Source organism: Pituophis catenifer, unplaced genomic scaffold, assembly GCF_029215685.1.
Source record: "Pituophis catenifer annectens isolate HBS135680 unplaced genomic scaffold, rPitCat1.0.hap2 SCAF_1, whole genome shotgun sequence".
NCBI classification, from domain to species: Eukaryota; Metazoa; Chordata; class Lepidosauria; order Squamata; family Colubridae; genus Pituophis; species Pituophis catenifer.
The window spans coordinates 87,141,965-87,155,979 of record NW_027256881.1 but is presented as its reverse complement, the minus strand read 5'-3'; the positions used below and the strand labels follow the sequence as shown (position 1 = coordinate 87,155,979).

At 38.6% G+C, this 14,015-nt stretch overlaps 1 protein-coding gene across 6 annotated transcripts in view; it reads right to left on the bottom strand.

The window, feature by feature from the left end:
- Window positions 1-14,015, bottom strand: part of REPS1 (RALBP1 associated Eps domain containing 1) — a 45,592-nt gene that overhangs the window by 22,276 nt on the left and 9,301 nt on the right. For 5 of the 6 annotated variants that reach the window (XM_070932676.1, XM_070932677.1, XM_070932679.1 and 2 more), the window contains 6 exons: window positions 12,671-12,824; window positions 9,070-9,197; window positions 6,778-6,940; window positions 6,157-6,220; window positions 2,712-2,866; window positions 57-193 (listed from right to left, as the gene is read on the bottom strand). In XM_070932676.1, coding sequence (XP_070788777.1) covers window positions 57-193; window positions 2,712-2,866; window positions 6,157-6,220; window positions 6,778-6,940; window positions 9,070-9,197; window positions 12,671-12,824 — 801 coding nt within the window. The remainder of the gene's footprint in view (window positions 1-56; window positions 194-2,711; window positions 2,867-6,156; window positions 6,221-6,777; window positions 6,941-9,069; window positions 9,198-12,670; window positions 12,825-14,015) is intronic. The other variant, XM_070932678.1, reaches the window with a different exon arrangement.

Genomic DNA, 14,015 nt, shown 5'->3' with positions numbered 1-14,015 from the left:
TTTTACATTTATTCTTAAAATAGGAATTCTAAGAAAGTAAGGTATATTTTGCTAACCTCGCTGCTTTGATTCAGTTCAGGCCACGTTTGATTAAGTGATGGCATTGATGGTGATTTGCTTGGTGGTGCTTCTGCTGGGGAACTTGCAAAACCTACCTCAGCAGATTGATCCCCCACTTCTGAAACAGGAACCACTACAAAAGCCAAACACAACATTGTAGCAATGTCTTTAAAACTGTGTGTTAATAGTTTCTTGCAATTTCATAATTAATGTATGGAAGCAAGCTTATAACATACCTTATTTATGAACATTTATCAACCTATTTCAGAGATTCCCCATTATGCAGAGAACTGTACTATATTTATTTTTCCAGCACGTTGTAGTACATTTAGCTCCATTATAAATATTCTAGAACGGATTCCCCATGGGGTATTTGGAAAATCACAGGGTTTGTGGGCAGTTCTGTCATTTCTCCTGCTCTCTGCTCCACTATATTAAAAAAGTCTTTCAATTTTACTGCAGATCAAAGTATCAGTGACCACATAGATTCCATTAATGACTCTAGGCCCTATGGACATTCTCAGAAAATAAAATAATAGTTAAGTAGTCCATTGTTTTATTTTGAACTATACTATGTAGTCTAGGGAAAGAGACAATAGAAACTAGTAGCAAGTGTAATTGGGCTAGAAAGTTTTGATTATTCTCTATATTGTATATGATATTTTAATTGTTCTTTTACATTTTTTTCCTGCTAATTCCCCTCATTTGTTTTGATACATGTATTGTGTAGGCTTTGTTCCTGCTGCATATTTCTTAGCATGACCAATTTACCTGCCATAAAGTAGCAATTTTGTTTTGTCAGCTCTGTGCTTAAAAGTCTTGAGCAGGCTATTTTTCTTTCAGCCTTATCAACTTGCCTTCCTGTAAAAATTGTGCTTTATGATTGGTTACATCAAAATTGGAGATATGCCCACCAGCCTGAAAATGCTGCAGAGTCTGGTAGAAAAGGGAAGTAACCAGAAAAGCTATATTACATAAGGAGAGTTCTTTCGTGTTTTGGATTCGACCCATTTCATATAAGCATAGCAGAAATTTCAGGATGCTAAGGCAAAATAACCTAATATTTTCCTTTTTCAAAAGTTTTCCTTACAGTTTATGTTTATACATTCCATATGTTAAGAACAAAGAATAGTTTCTTTGAACAAGAAAAAATTAGCAGCTTTCTAGTTTCGTATATTTGATGGCTACCAAACATGGGAACAATCATAGGGTGACTTTACTGGCCAGGATCTAGAAAATTATATGAGATTGCAAGAACTTTTGCAAAGATAGGGAAAGTGCAAAATTTCTGTTTTATTAATAGTCTCTCACGGAAACCTCTTCCAGAAGTTCTCCTTAAAGGATAGCCCTTGGCCACATATTATGTATGCAGAAAAAAAGATCCTTGATTAGCTTCTTCATGGCATTAGAGCAGTGTTTCTCAACCTTGGTAGTTTGAAGATGAGTGGACTTCAACTCCCAGAATTCAGGGATTCTGAGAGTTGAAGTCCACCCATCTTCAAGCTTCCAAGGTTGAGAAACACTGCATTAGAGTATAATCTTTAGATGTGCTCATTCTAAAATATCATTAAAACACATTGCTATTTCCTGGCTGTAAAAAGGAGGTTGCTAGGTTGGGGTATCATCGTTGCTTTGTTAACAGGGTGGATAAAAATCAATTATTTTTTAAAAAAAATCAAAAAAATCAGATTTTTTTAAATTTAAATTGGATTTTTTTATTTAAATCAGATTTTTTTTTATTTTTATTGAATTTATTTTAATAAAAAACTTTTGGGTAAAAATCTATCGTAAGATAGTTTTCTATTTAAGATACATAAATAATTTAGTTTATTCAGCATGAAATGGAGCTTAGTTATGTAGCACAAGGCTGTATATTCTGCAACACTGGGACTATCGGTGAGTCAACAGCGGGTCAAAGGAGTAGCAGAGATGACAGTTGCTCTTTAAAAATTATGATTTAAATCGAGTTGATTTAAATCAAGCCTTTTTACTAGTGATTTAAATCATGATTTAAATTGACTCGATTTAAATCAAATCCACCCTGTTTGTTAATAATACAAACTGTCCTCTTTATTTTTATATTTTAAATTGTTTGATTAAATTGTAACACAGGTGAAATATATTTTTCTCTCCAATAAGCAGACATGTAGCATTACAAGGATCTAAATAACATTTTGAAGCGAGCTAAATAATAGTTTCCCACAAAACAAAAATTTGAAGGACTTTTCACAGTAAGACAAAATCTCATGTGAATTCCGTGTTTCCTCAGCATATTAGTTACTGAACACACATATAATTTACACGATAGAGAATAAGAGACTAGCTGGAAATATAAACTTTAGTCACCTAGAATCATCGACAAATGGGCAACCTTAGAAAGCAATAGAAGCAATAACAATTAATTGAAAGTTGAATAAGAGACATTTTATCTTCTGTAATAGAATGCTTGAGTAAATGCAAGTAGAATCAACTTACATTTTTGATAAACTATTGTAGTTTACATACGTAAGGACAGAAGCTTCTGTCTCAAAAAGAAAATCAGTTTTATACAGACACACACAAGAGAATGAAATAAAACAATTGCAACGCACATGCAGTAGAGTTTGTGTTACACATCCTTTAGCAACTAATTTGTAGGGGAAAAGAAGTACCTGCTGAGTCCTCCAAATCAATCAACTTAGGCATTAAACTTTCAGGTAGTTTTTCCGGCAAGTCATAACCATTCTTCCTAGCAACCACTAGATGGAAAGCAGCACAGAACTCATCCAGTGTTAATGCACCATCTTTATCAAAATCTGACAGCTCCCTGAAATGAAATTATTTAACTTTATTGTACTTTTTTTTTTGAACAAAAAACTTTTCTGTATTTTCCCAAAGTCTTTCAAATTGAGAAAAAGTAATTTGAAGAAGTTCTTCCAAATAACCAAATATTTTTCCAAGGTAAACATTAGCCTTTCATAGTCTGGCATATTGTATTTAAAACACAATTAATTGAATCCTGAGAATCCATGAGCTCATGGAATGCTCCTATTGGATGAAGAGTAATCAATTAAAAAAAAACCTGAAAAATTTCTCTGAAGAGTTATTTTATTTATTTATTTTATTTTATTTCAAATTTATATACTGCACCTTCTCCCAAGGGACTCAGGGCAGTGTACAGCCAGATAAAAACATACAATACAAACATTAAGAACAATTAAAAGAATATATATTAATTTGGCCCCAATTTAAAATGATAAAAGGTTGTAACTGTGAAAAATATTCATAAGTCACTTTTTTCAGTGCCATTGTAACTTTGAATGGGCATTAAGCAAACTGTTGTAAGTTGAGGACTACCTGTAATGTATCAGAAACCCATCTATTCACTCAGAATCAAAGCCGTGGCATTCAGTATTGTGGAAACCTTGAAGAGAACCCTAATTTTCTGCTGTGCAAGAAAAGCTAATAACTACCATGTTTCCCTGAAAATAAGACCCTTATATTTTTTTGAACCCCAAAATAAGGGCTTGGTCTTATTATTGGGAGGGTCTTATTATTTTGGGGGTGCATGAGGCGGCGAGCGTGGCCACCTCATGGCTGCTGCTGTGTTGCGCTGCTATGGCAGTGCAACACAGCTGCTTGTCAGCTGTTTGCTGTTCGGGCGGGGGAGAAGCAAGACACATGGAGCTAGACAGGGCTCGCTCCACGCATCTCGCTTCTCCTCCACCCCACCTGCCACCCCCCTCGATAAAGAGCCGGACACTGTGGAAAAGAGAGCCGGGCAGGCATGGGCTTTGGGCATTTGGGGCTTCCGGGAGTCGCCCAGCAGAGAGGCGGCAGCAGGGCGGGAGTTTGCAAGCGATCGCTCCCCCTTTTTCTTCTCTCCCAAAAGTGCTCCTCGGGCGCATCCACTTCTGCAGCAGGATACTCGTGCCTCGCACTGGCCTTCCAAAGGGTACCATAGCAGCAGCTACCCACAATTTTTTAACCTTATTTCGTCCTGACCCTTGTGGCCCAGTACGGACAGGATGAAATAAGGGTAAAAAAATTGTGGGTATCTGCTGCTACCGTACCCTTCAGAAGGCCGGCGCGAGGCACATGGGGTGCATTGCTTGGCCTCTTGCTGCAGAAGTGGCCGCAATCGATGGCAAAAACAGCTGTGCATGCTGGAAGCGCCGGCCGGAGCAGCACCCATGACGCAGCTGGTCTGTGGACGGAATTGCCTGCTGTGACTGTCACCATTAGGTAAGGAGGGTGCGAGGCATGTGGGATGCATTGCTTGACCTCCAGCTTCTTTTGCAGCTGCAACTGGCTGCAAAAGTGGCCACACTTGCTGGAGGCGGTGGCCTGAGTGGACCCATGAATCAGCTGTGAACAGCAGCCTGAGCAGCTCTGCTGATCCGATTAAGGGGCCGAGAAGCCCTGAGGTGACTGGGGAAGGGAAGGACTGCCTCCCATGCCCACCCCGTCACTAGGGCTTATTTTCGGGGGAGGGCGTATATTTACGCCCACACAAAAAATCAGGCTTGGCCTTATTTTTGGGACATGTCCTACTTTCGGGGAAACATGGTATTAAATTTGGACAACTATTTCTTAAAGAATGTAAAGGGAGCATCTTATCCAATGAAGCATTCAAAACACTTGCCCCTTTAGACTTGCAGTGATAGGTAGTATGGAAAGTACATCAAACTAAGCTACTATCTTTTCCCTTAAAAATAGTAGGCAAAGTGATGCCATCTAGATTACAACTCTTATCAGACAATATTAATGAAATTGTAGTCCCAAATATTTAGAGTGGCATGAAGGCATGCATAAAAAATATTATTTGAACAATAATTGGGCCCAGACTATGTCATATTTACTTCATACAGAAAACAAAAGGCAGAGGTTGTGATTAATTTGTTCTACTGATTGGAGCTAATACATGTAATCCTTGTTTAGCGATTGCTTTGTTTATTAACTGTTCCAAGTTTTGATAGTGATGACAAAGTAATTTCAGGACCAGTTCTCGCATTTATGACCTTCACAGGTCTATAAAGCAAAGGAAAGCTGAAGTAAGATCACAAGCACAGTTGCAGTTTCACTTAGCAATCACTTTGCTTAACAAAGAAATGGTCAATCCCAGTTATTGTCACTAAATGAGACCACCTGTAATTTGGATATAAGTATAAAGTTTTATGTTTGTTTCCTTGGTAATTACAACAAAATTTAATATGAGATCATGTCAAGTGGAAACTGATTCGCCAGTTGCGGCCCTTTCTTGATCGGGATTCCCTGTGCACAGTCACTCACGCCCTCGTCACCTCTCGCCTTGACTACTGCAATGCTCTCTACATGGGGATCCCCTTGAGGGGCACCCGGAGGCTCCAGCTGGTCCAGAACGCAGCAGCGCAGGTAGTGATGGGAGCAGCATGGCGCTCCCATGTAACACCGCTCCTGCGTGAGCTGCACTGGCTCCCTGTGGTCTTCCGGGTGCGCTTCAAGGTGTTGGTTATCACCTTTAAAGCGCTCCATGGCATAGGGCCTAGCTATCTTCGAGACCGCCTGCTGCTACCAATGACCTCCCAGCGACCCGTGCGCTCCCACAGAGAGGGCCTCCTCAGGGTGCCATCAGCCAAACAATGTAGGCTGGTGACCCCCAGGGGGAGAGCCTTCTCTGTGGGGGCACCTACCCTCTGGAATCAGCTGCCCCCAGAGATAAGGAGAATCCAAGACCTCAGTGCCTTCCGCCGTGCCCTTAAAACCCACTTTTTCCAGCAAGCCGGGCTGGCTTAGGAAGAAATTTTTTAAAATTTTTAAATGTTTAATTGGTTTGTGATTTTTTAAATTTTGGGCCAAATTTATATAGATTTTAATTGTTTTTAATATTTGTATTTCATGTTTTTAATTTTGGCTGTGCACCGCCCTGAGTCCTATATAAATTGAAAAATAAAAAAAAATAAAAAAAAAACTTACTCAATTTTAATGGAAATATGATTAAGCTTCTAAATTACATTTATTTTTAAGACAAGAGGTTTCAACGTAAATGGTAGCATTGATTGCTAGACATTTCAGTTTTATTATCAAATAATCTGGGCTCTTAGAACAATGAGTTTAAATAATTATACTTTAACTTACCAGATGTGTGAAAGTTCAAGAATAGGAAGCTTTGATTTTGTGAAAAATTCTTTAGCTGCAGAACCTAAAAATATTAAATTTATTTATTTATTTGTAAAACGTATTGGCCCGCCCATCTTACCCAGAGTAATAATGTTTGACTTTCAAACTAGAATTATAACCTTAATTGTAAATTTAGTATACGCTTTATGACACAAAAGCTAGTGAGTTTTTAAAGATACACTAGGCTGGGGGCTGGGAGCATAAGTAGTTCAAAAATGCAAATGTAGTTAATAATTACAAAACATTAAAGCTAAGAAATTCACAAAAGGGCTTACACAATATTTAATAGGCTCTCTTATAAATAAAGAATTCTCTCTATTAACAGAAGGATCTCTGATCTAGCAGAAATTAATACCAAAAGCTGCATGGAAATTTCTTTCCTCACAATCTCATTCCCTGGCTGTTTTCTTAAAGGTGCAGAAGAAAATGAAGTACTATTTTAGTGACATCTTTAGTTACCACATGCCAGGAATCTCTTTACTGAAATCTGAACTATCGGTATGTAGATTTTGTAAAATCAGTCTAATATTAGATAACTATACAATTATTCATTGTATCATATGTGCTTAAAAAGCTTACCTGGAATATATCCATTCAGATCAGGCTGAATAGTTTTAAACTGATTTACATAATATTGCCTTTGTTCATCTGTTATTTTCCAAGGATCATCATAACTACTCGACTGCCTACGAATTTCATTTGTTGTTGTAGCTGATGCTACAGTTCGTACTGTAGTCTGGTCCTGCAATAAAATATTTGTCTTCAGCATTTTCTAGCTATATTGACAATCTTCTGTATTTATTTGCCTCGGAAAAGGAAACAATTATAGACTTCTGACTAGTGATGAGTAGACCCATGATTTTTTCTTTCAATATTTAAAGGGTCCTTAAGACTGTGAGCTCAGCCACCTACTCTTTAGATCTATGGTCCTCCTGTCTAACTAAAACTGCCAGCCGTGGTGGCGCAGTGGTTAGAATGCAGTATTGCAGCTAATTCTCCCAATTGCCAGCAATTCGATTCTCACCGATTCAAGGCTGACTCAGCCTTCCATCCTTCTGAGGTCAGTGAAATGAGGATCCAGATTATTGGGGGCAACATGCTAACTCTGTAAACCACTTAGAGAGGGCTGTATGGCACTGTGAAGCGGTATATAAGTCTAAGTAGTATTGCTGCCTTGTGGGAGAGCTTTTGTGGCAATGAATTATTCCTTGAATAAGAGGGTCTGACCCTTCCCTAAGAAGCACTACTGGATCACATCATACTGAACAACTAATTTCCCCACTTTTTTCAGTCAGGATTCAGGGTTGGGGTAGGGGATGGCAATGGCATTGGTTATGATTTTGGATATTCTCTGGCGGCAGCAGGATGGAGGTTGTGAAACCATCCTTGCTCTATTTGACCTGGCAACAACATGATATCTTTGTGGATAGTTGGTAGTAATTGGGTAGAAGAGATCAGTCCCTATCCTGGTACTCTCTCTTCTCCTATTCAACATCAACATGAAGCCACTGGGTGACACCTTTTATCACCATGGAATGTGGATTCTTCAAAATGCTAAGGATACCCAATTACACTTTTCTGCTCCTGGTGACTTAACCAATGCAGTCGATATCTTATCCTAGTAACTAGAGACTATGGGAGCCTAAGGGGGAACATCAAACTTCAATTGAATCCTGATAGCATTAAGTGACTCTGGGTTTTGGGGCCCTCTGACTCAGATACTATGCCATCATTGGCACTTGGGTTGCAGTGTCCCAAACAGATTTAGTGCACAACTTACAGATCCTTCTAGATTCGTGACTCCTGCTCAAAGAGCAGGTGGCAATCTCAACTAGGAGGGTTTTTGCACAGCTTTGTGTTATGTACCTGTGGTGCCCATATCTGGATCGGGAGACTGTGCTCACTGATGCCCTGGTCACCTCTCAAATGGACTACTTTAACACAGTTTACATGTGATTGCCCTTGAAGAGTATCTGGAAGGTTGGGCAGGGTGCAAAATGCAAAGGCGTGGATAATGTGTTGCCTGAGAACAGTACACATTACACCTCTGCTCTATGAGTTGAACTGATTGCCAGGTTACTTCTGGGTCCCATTCAAGGTGCAGGTTTTGACCTTTAAGTCCTCTATGGCATGGGGCCGGGTTTGAGGGACAAACTCCATGCAATTACATCTGTCCATTGCATCAGGAAATATGCTGCAGGTTCAATCTATGAAAGAGTTTCATCTGGCAAGAGATGGTCTTATTTGCCATGGTACCTGCCCTCTGGAACATCATCCCCAGGATGAGGTGAGATTGGTCCCATCCTTGACATCTTTTCGGAAATCTCTTAAAGCATAACTGGCTGGGTCAGGAGGCCTGGAGATCTCAATGAAATGATTTGATGAAATGGCTGCGTTGTTTTTAACATCAATTCTCTGTTATTTTATTATTAATTATTGATGATGCCTTTTAATTGTAGTTTTAATATTCGGAAGTTGTAATTGCTTTCACTGTAAGCCACTTACAGTCCCTCTACTCTTGAGACGGGCAGATATATGTGACAGATAAATAAATAATTTGAAATGACAACAGCCATATAAGCAACATAATGTTATGAAAAGTGTGCACAGAAGAATTTTTTAAAAAAATAAAAAAACAACGAAAAGCTGACAGCTGGTTTTACAAATGAGTTTTAAAATTAAGATTCCTTGACCAAGAATCTTCAGTGATAGAAGTTCAATGCCAGATTACATTCTGAGAAAGGAAGAATGAATTAGAGCTTAGTCTTAAAAGACATGTGAAGACACAGCACAAATCTTTAGCAGCAATATGAAAATGACTGACGTTATTTGGAATGAAGCAAATAAAATAATACTAATAAAATGTCACACCTGGACAGAAGCAGGATGCATGGTTAAAATAGTACTGGTTGGTGTATTATCTGCAAAACTGACCCAGTTTTCTTGATGCGGTGGAGGTGAATGGCCAGACCACACTGAATCACCGGAATTACAGGAGCCTAAAAATCAGAATGCATGTCAGTTTCAAAATCAGTATAGCAGTCTATTCAAGAAATGTCTTTCTTGAAATACTTTTAAGTTAGCTGAAACAGTGGTTTGGTCAGGGGCTTAGAAAAAATTAATGCATGATCCTAACAATATAGATTCAAATGAAATTTGAGTTCAACCACATACTCTTTTTAACTCTGCCTTCTTGATTTCCTAATTCACATACCGATTTCAAAATAATTCTCTCAGTAGCCTGCTAATTGTGTTGATCATTTTTACTACAAAGATTGCTTAGCAAGGCTTGGTTTCCTAATCTGTCAGTCAGACATGTTACAATTTGCAGTTTTCTAGCAGAACAAATTTGAATGTAACAAATTGGGCATCCCAAATCTGAATGTGTAACAAGAGCAGTGAATGAGCTTAAGACTTACTCCTAATAAACAAAACTTTAATACAACAATGATATGCTGTCAGAGATACTTTCTATAATAAATATCAACCAAACCATGGTTGCAATGGGTGATTCTTTCACTTTTAACTAGATAAGAGGCTTTGGAGTTTCTTTTGATGACACACTGTTGGGCGTTTCCTAGTTCAGTAGAATAAAACTAAAATTCTCTGGTTGTGTTAGCTATGAATCCCCAAATCTGAGGATTCCATTCAAAACTTATGCCAATATTTTCTACTAAACTTTTAATTTCCCACAGACAAGTAAGCTACAAAGGGCAGAAGCATTACAAATCTGGGTTTCAAGCAAAGACTAAGAAACATGTTCCCATATTCACCCAAAAGCCGTATCAGTTTGCACTAATTGTTCCACTGTGCCTGCAATTTGTACTCTAAAATGAATTAACTAACCTGCCCCCACCCTTCTGCAAAATAGGGAGAACCATAAAAATAAGGCATCATCAAGCCCATACCAGTGCCTAGTTAAGCATATAACTTTTCTTTTTATGTACACCGAGAGCGTATGCACCAAGACCAATTCCTTGTGTGTCCAATCACACTTGGCCAATAAAGAATTCTATTCTATTCTATTCTATTCTATTCTATTCTATTCTATTCTATTCTATTCTATTCTATTCTATTCTATTCTATTCTATTCTATTCTATTCTATTCTATTCTTCTAATCAGGCAAATTAACAGTAGTAGATTTTATCTCCAGAGGGTACTTCATTTTGGCTTGCTTTTTTTTTTTTAAGGTAACAGTGGATTAAGGAAGAAAAGTCAATATTGGAAAGAAAAATAAGCATTTCTCATGTACAACTATCTATATTCTCAATACTTAATTTTACAAAAAAAAAAAATCATGGATGCTGACACTAGATAGATGCTTTTTAGCAAATAATGTGAACATGGGAAGTACCTCTATTAAAAAAAAAACCACAGAAAGCAGTGTACAAAACAAGGATGTAAAAACTATAATTGTGGGTTACTTGTTCCTCCTCGCTGCAATAATTTTCAAGTCACTGCAATGGTGTAATGTTTAATGTGATAGAAGGAAAAATTATGAAATATATGGCCATTAACATTTAACTGTAATTCATTTGAATTACATGCAATTTATTTTTTGTCCCAGATCCATACACTCTTTGAAGTACAGTCCTTGGCACACTATAATGAAAGACTAACTCTGGCTTCCCTTCATTATAAAATGTATTCCGTGTGATAAAGATATATTACCTACTGTAACCGTGCAGTAGAGTAACTAATATTCTGTTAAAAATTAAAGTGCCATGATAATCAGATTGTACATACATGAATCAGCAAAGGGTAATTTGGAAAAACCAGTGTACCTGTTCTGCCCCAGCTACGGATCCCAAAGAACGCAGCACACACATAGTCCGTACGAACTTTAGTTTACTAATTTAAATCAGTCTTTTCTGAACAAAGGCTGTTAATTTAACTTCATTAACAGCCAACAAGAATCCAAAGAATAACAACTCAATTCTGAGGCACAATATTTCAGATAACTGTAATCTTACTGTGGTTGGCAGAATGCCCAGAAGCAATTTGCAGGAAAACTGATGAGAGAAACAAGAGCCGAATCAAACATTTTCTGGAATCAAGACGTGAAGGAATGTGAACGAAGTTGTTTCCTGCAAATTGCATCAGTCGTCGTCCTTCTTTAAATAGGCTAGGGGAGTGGCCAATTAGCCCCAAGACTTATTCTCGAGGAGACCTCCTCTTGAGAAGCCACTCCTGCCTTTTCGCAGCTCTGTGTGCTCGTGCATTGAGAAGAGGCTCCTCCTCTTCTTCCTCTTCACTTATGGGAGCTTCTGGAGGTTCTGAAGGCCCTGGCTGAATCCCTGCCTCTGGTAACACATCTTCTCCAGCCTCCTCATTGTCTGACTCAAGTGCCAACCGCACAGGCTGCTGGCGCAGCACCACACCAGCCTCCTCGCTGTCGGAATCAGCTACTAACTGCACAGGCCGCTGACGGGCCAAAACAGTACTGTATTCCTAGTAAAAGCCCGTAGTACTGCTGTTGTCAGGTTCCCTTTACAATCATTCTTGTCCCTCCAATCTCCCTACAACACTCTTCTTACTATTGTGGTGACCGATTTAAAATGGATCAAGTACTGTACGAAGGCCAAGATATCATAGCACTAAGGCCAAGATATCATAGCACTAAAAAATAGTATAACCAGAAGTATTACTTATAGTAGTTAGTTACTACTATAACCAGAAGTGCTACACTGATTTCTTTACTGTTTCCTCTCTCATCCCTTCTCTACTCCAGACATGAGGGAGACACAAATCTCACACACCTAGAGTGCGATGACTGATTGATTAAAGCCACACCTTTGGAATTAGCAGGAGCAGCATGGTTGCCTGATCCTGGTATATTCTCTAGGGTCAATAATAGTTCATACAGTTAATCCCGAGAGCAGCTGTCTTTCCCATACCCGCCCCCCCCTCCCCCCCAGAAACCGGCATGGTTTCCAAACAGTGGAAAGATTATGCAGGTCCAGATAAAACAAGGGATGGGCACATGATAAAGTGGCATGACTGGTTATTGTCATTTATGAATTTTTCAGCAAAAGATTTGGCTTCCCTCAATGCACAAATAGCCAGGAAGAATATAATATTTGTGTGATATTGAACTATTCAAGCACAAAAAAAGCTGAAGTACTAAAGAGTCAAGCATCATGTCGACACACTGTAGAGATCCTTTGAAAATAAAAAGCCACCGGACAATAAAGAGGATTGTCTCACTGATTTCTCAGAATGAGAAAGGATGGGAGTTTGCACTGGTGCAGAGAAGAAGGTAAAGATTATTATCACTAGTGTCGGCATTGCCTGAAGTGTGTGTATTCAAGACATGAAGTATGGTGAAAATAACTTTTGTGCATATCACATACAAGTCCACCCCATTATAGAGGCAGGCTACCTCAAATTACTGGAATCCTTAATTAGTTATTAAATTGTCTGAAAGGAATTTCACAAGCCCAAACAATGCAAGAAGACAATTCTTAATACCTGATTGTGCTTCATTAAACGGAGCCCAGAAAGGCCCTGGTCCAGCAACAGATCGCTCATTGTTTCCTCCACTAGAATGGCGGCTGTGTTTCCTCCATGAATGGGGAGAAGTTGGTGGAGACTGCTGTGGTGAAACGACTGGAGATGTAGACTCCTAAAAATAAAGAAAAGTAGTAAGTGCTGAAATGTATTTGTAAAAATCACTCTTCTTGAGTGATTACCACTTGAGATTTTTCTTTGCTGCTCTTCAGCAAAATCTGCTCAAAAAATTGGACAGCCAGCAGGGTAAAAACTAGAATCCCAGAAATGGATTCCTATTTATATAATTTCTTCCCTTCCATCCCCTCTGAACCAGATTATGGGTAGTCCAAAGGTGACTTACAAGTGGTGCTTACACTTACAACAATTTCAGTGTCCTGCAGACACGTCATTGGCATTTGTTATCTTTCCAGTTGACTTCCAACAAGCAATCAATGGCATCGCCAGCAGTTAGTTGTAGTCATGCGATGCCTCACTTAACAACCATGAATGAGTCACCTAACTCAAAGGTCCTGCCATCGCTAAATGGAGTGGTCACGTGTAGTTTCCTTAATGACCACCTTATTTAGCGACAGGTTTGCCAATCCCAATTACAGTCATTAAGTGAGGACTACCTTTAGGAGGGTACATGGGGAGCTTCAGGAAATGAATAATTTTACTCCCCTCACTTTATCTAGAAGAAACTGTTTCTGCTGCTGAATATATGAAGCTGGACATCACACAAGATACCATTTTATTAGAATAGGTTAACACGTTTTGAAAGGGTCTATCTTTTTGATTGCAGTACATTACATGAATAAATTAATATCTCATCACTGAACAATTAAAATACTCCTCCAAACAATGACAGATGCAACTATTAAGACAACAGCAATTGTCAAAGATTCTTGTGGAATCAAATTTAGTTCTCTTAATTGAGAAACAAATGAATGAAACAAATCAAAAAATCTACAGGGAATTACATGCTGGGTGAAAAGTCATGCTGCATGAACCAATTACCACTTGAGATTTTTCTTTGCTGCTTTTCAGCAAAATCTGCTCAAAAAATTGGACAACCAGCAGATGTTAAGGGTATGGCAAAGAAGGGAGAACTGCTCTATTCTAGTTTTGTTGATGAAAACCATTCCGACAATGTCTATGGAGATTCTCAGTCATCCAGGTCATGGTTGTTCCAAAGATGCTTTTTCCAAGAGGCAACTGGACTTTCTGTTTTTCTTTGAAAACGTTTCGCTTCTCATCCAAGAAGCTTCTTCAACTTTTCTTCGAAAAGAACTGAAGAAGCTTCTTGGATGAGAAGCAAAACATC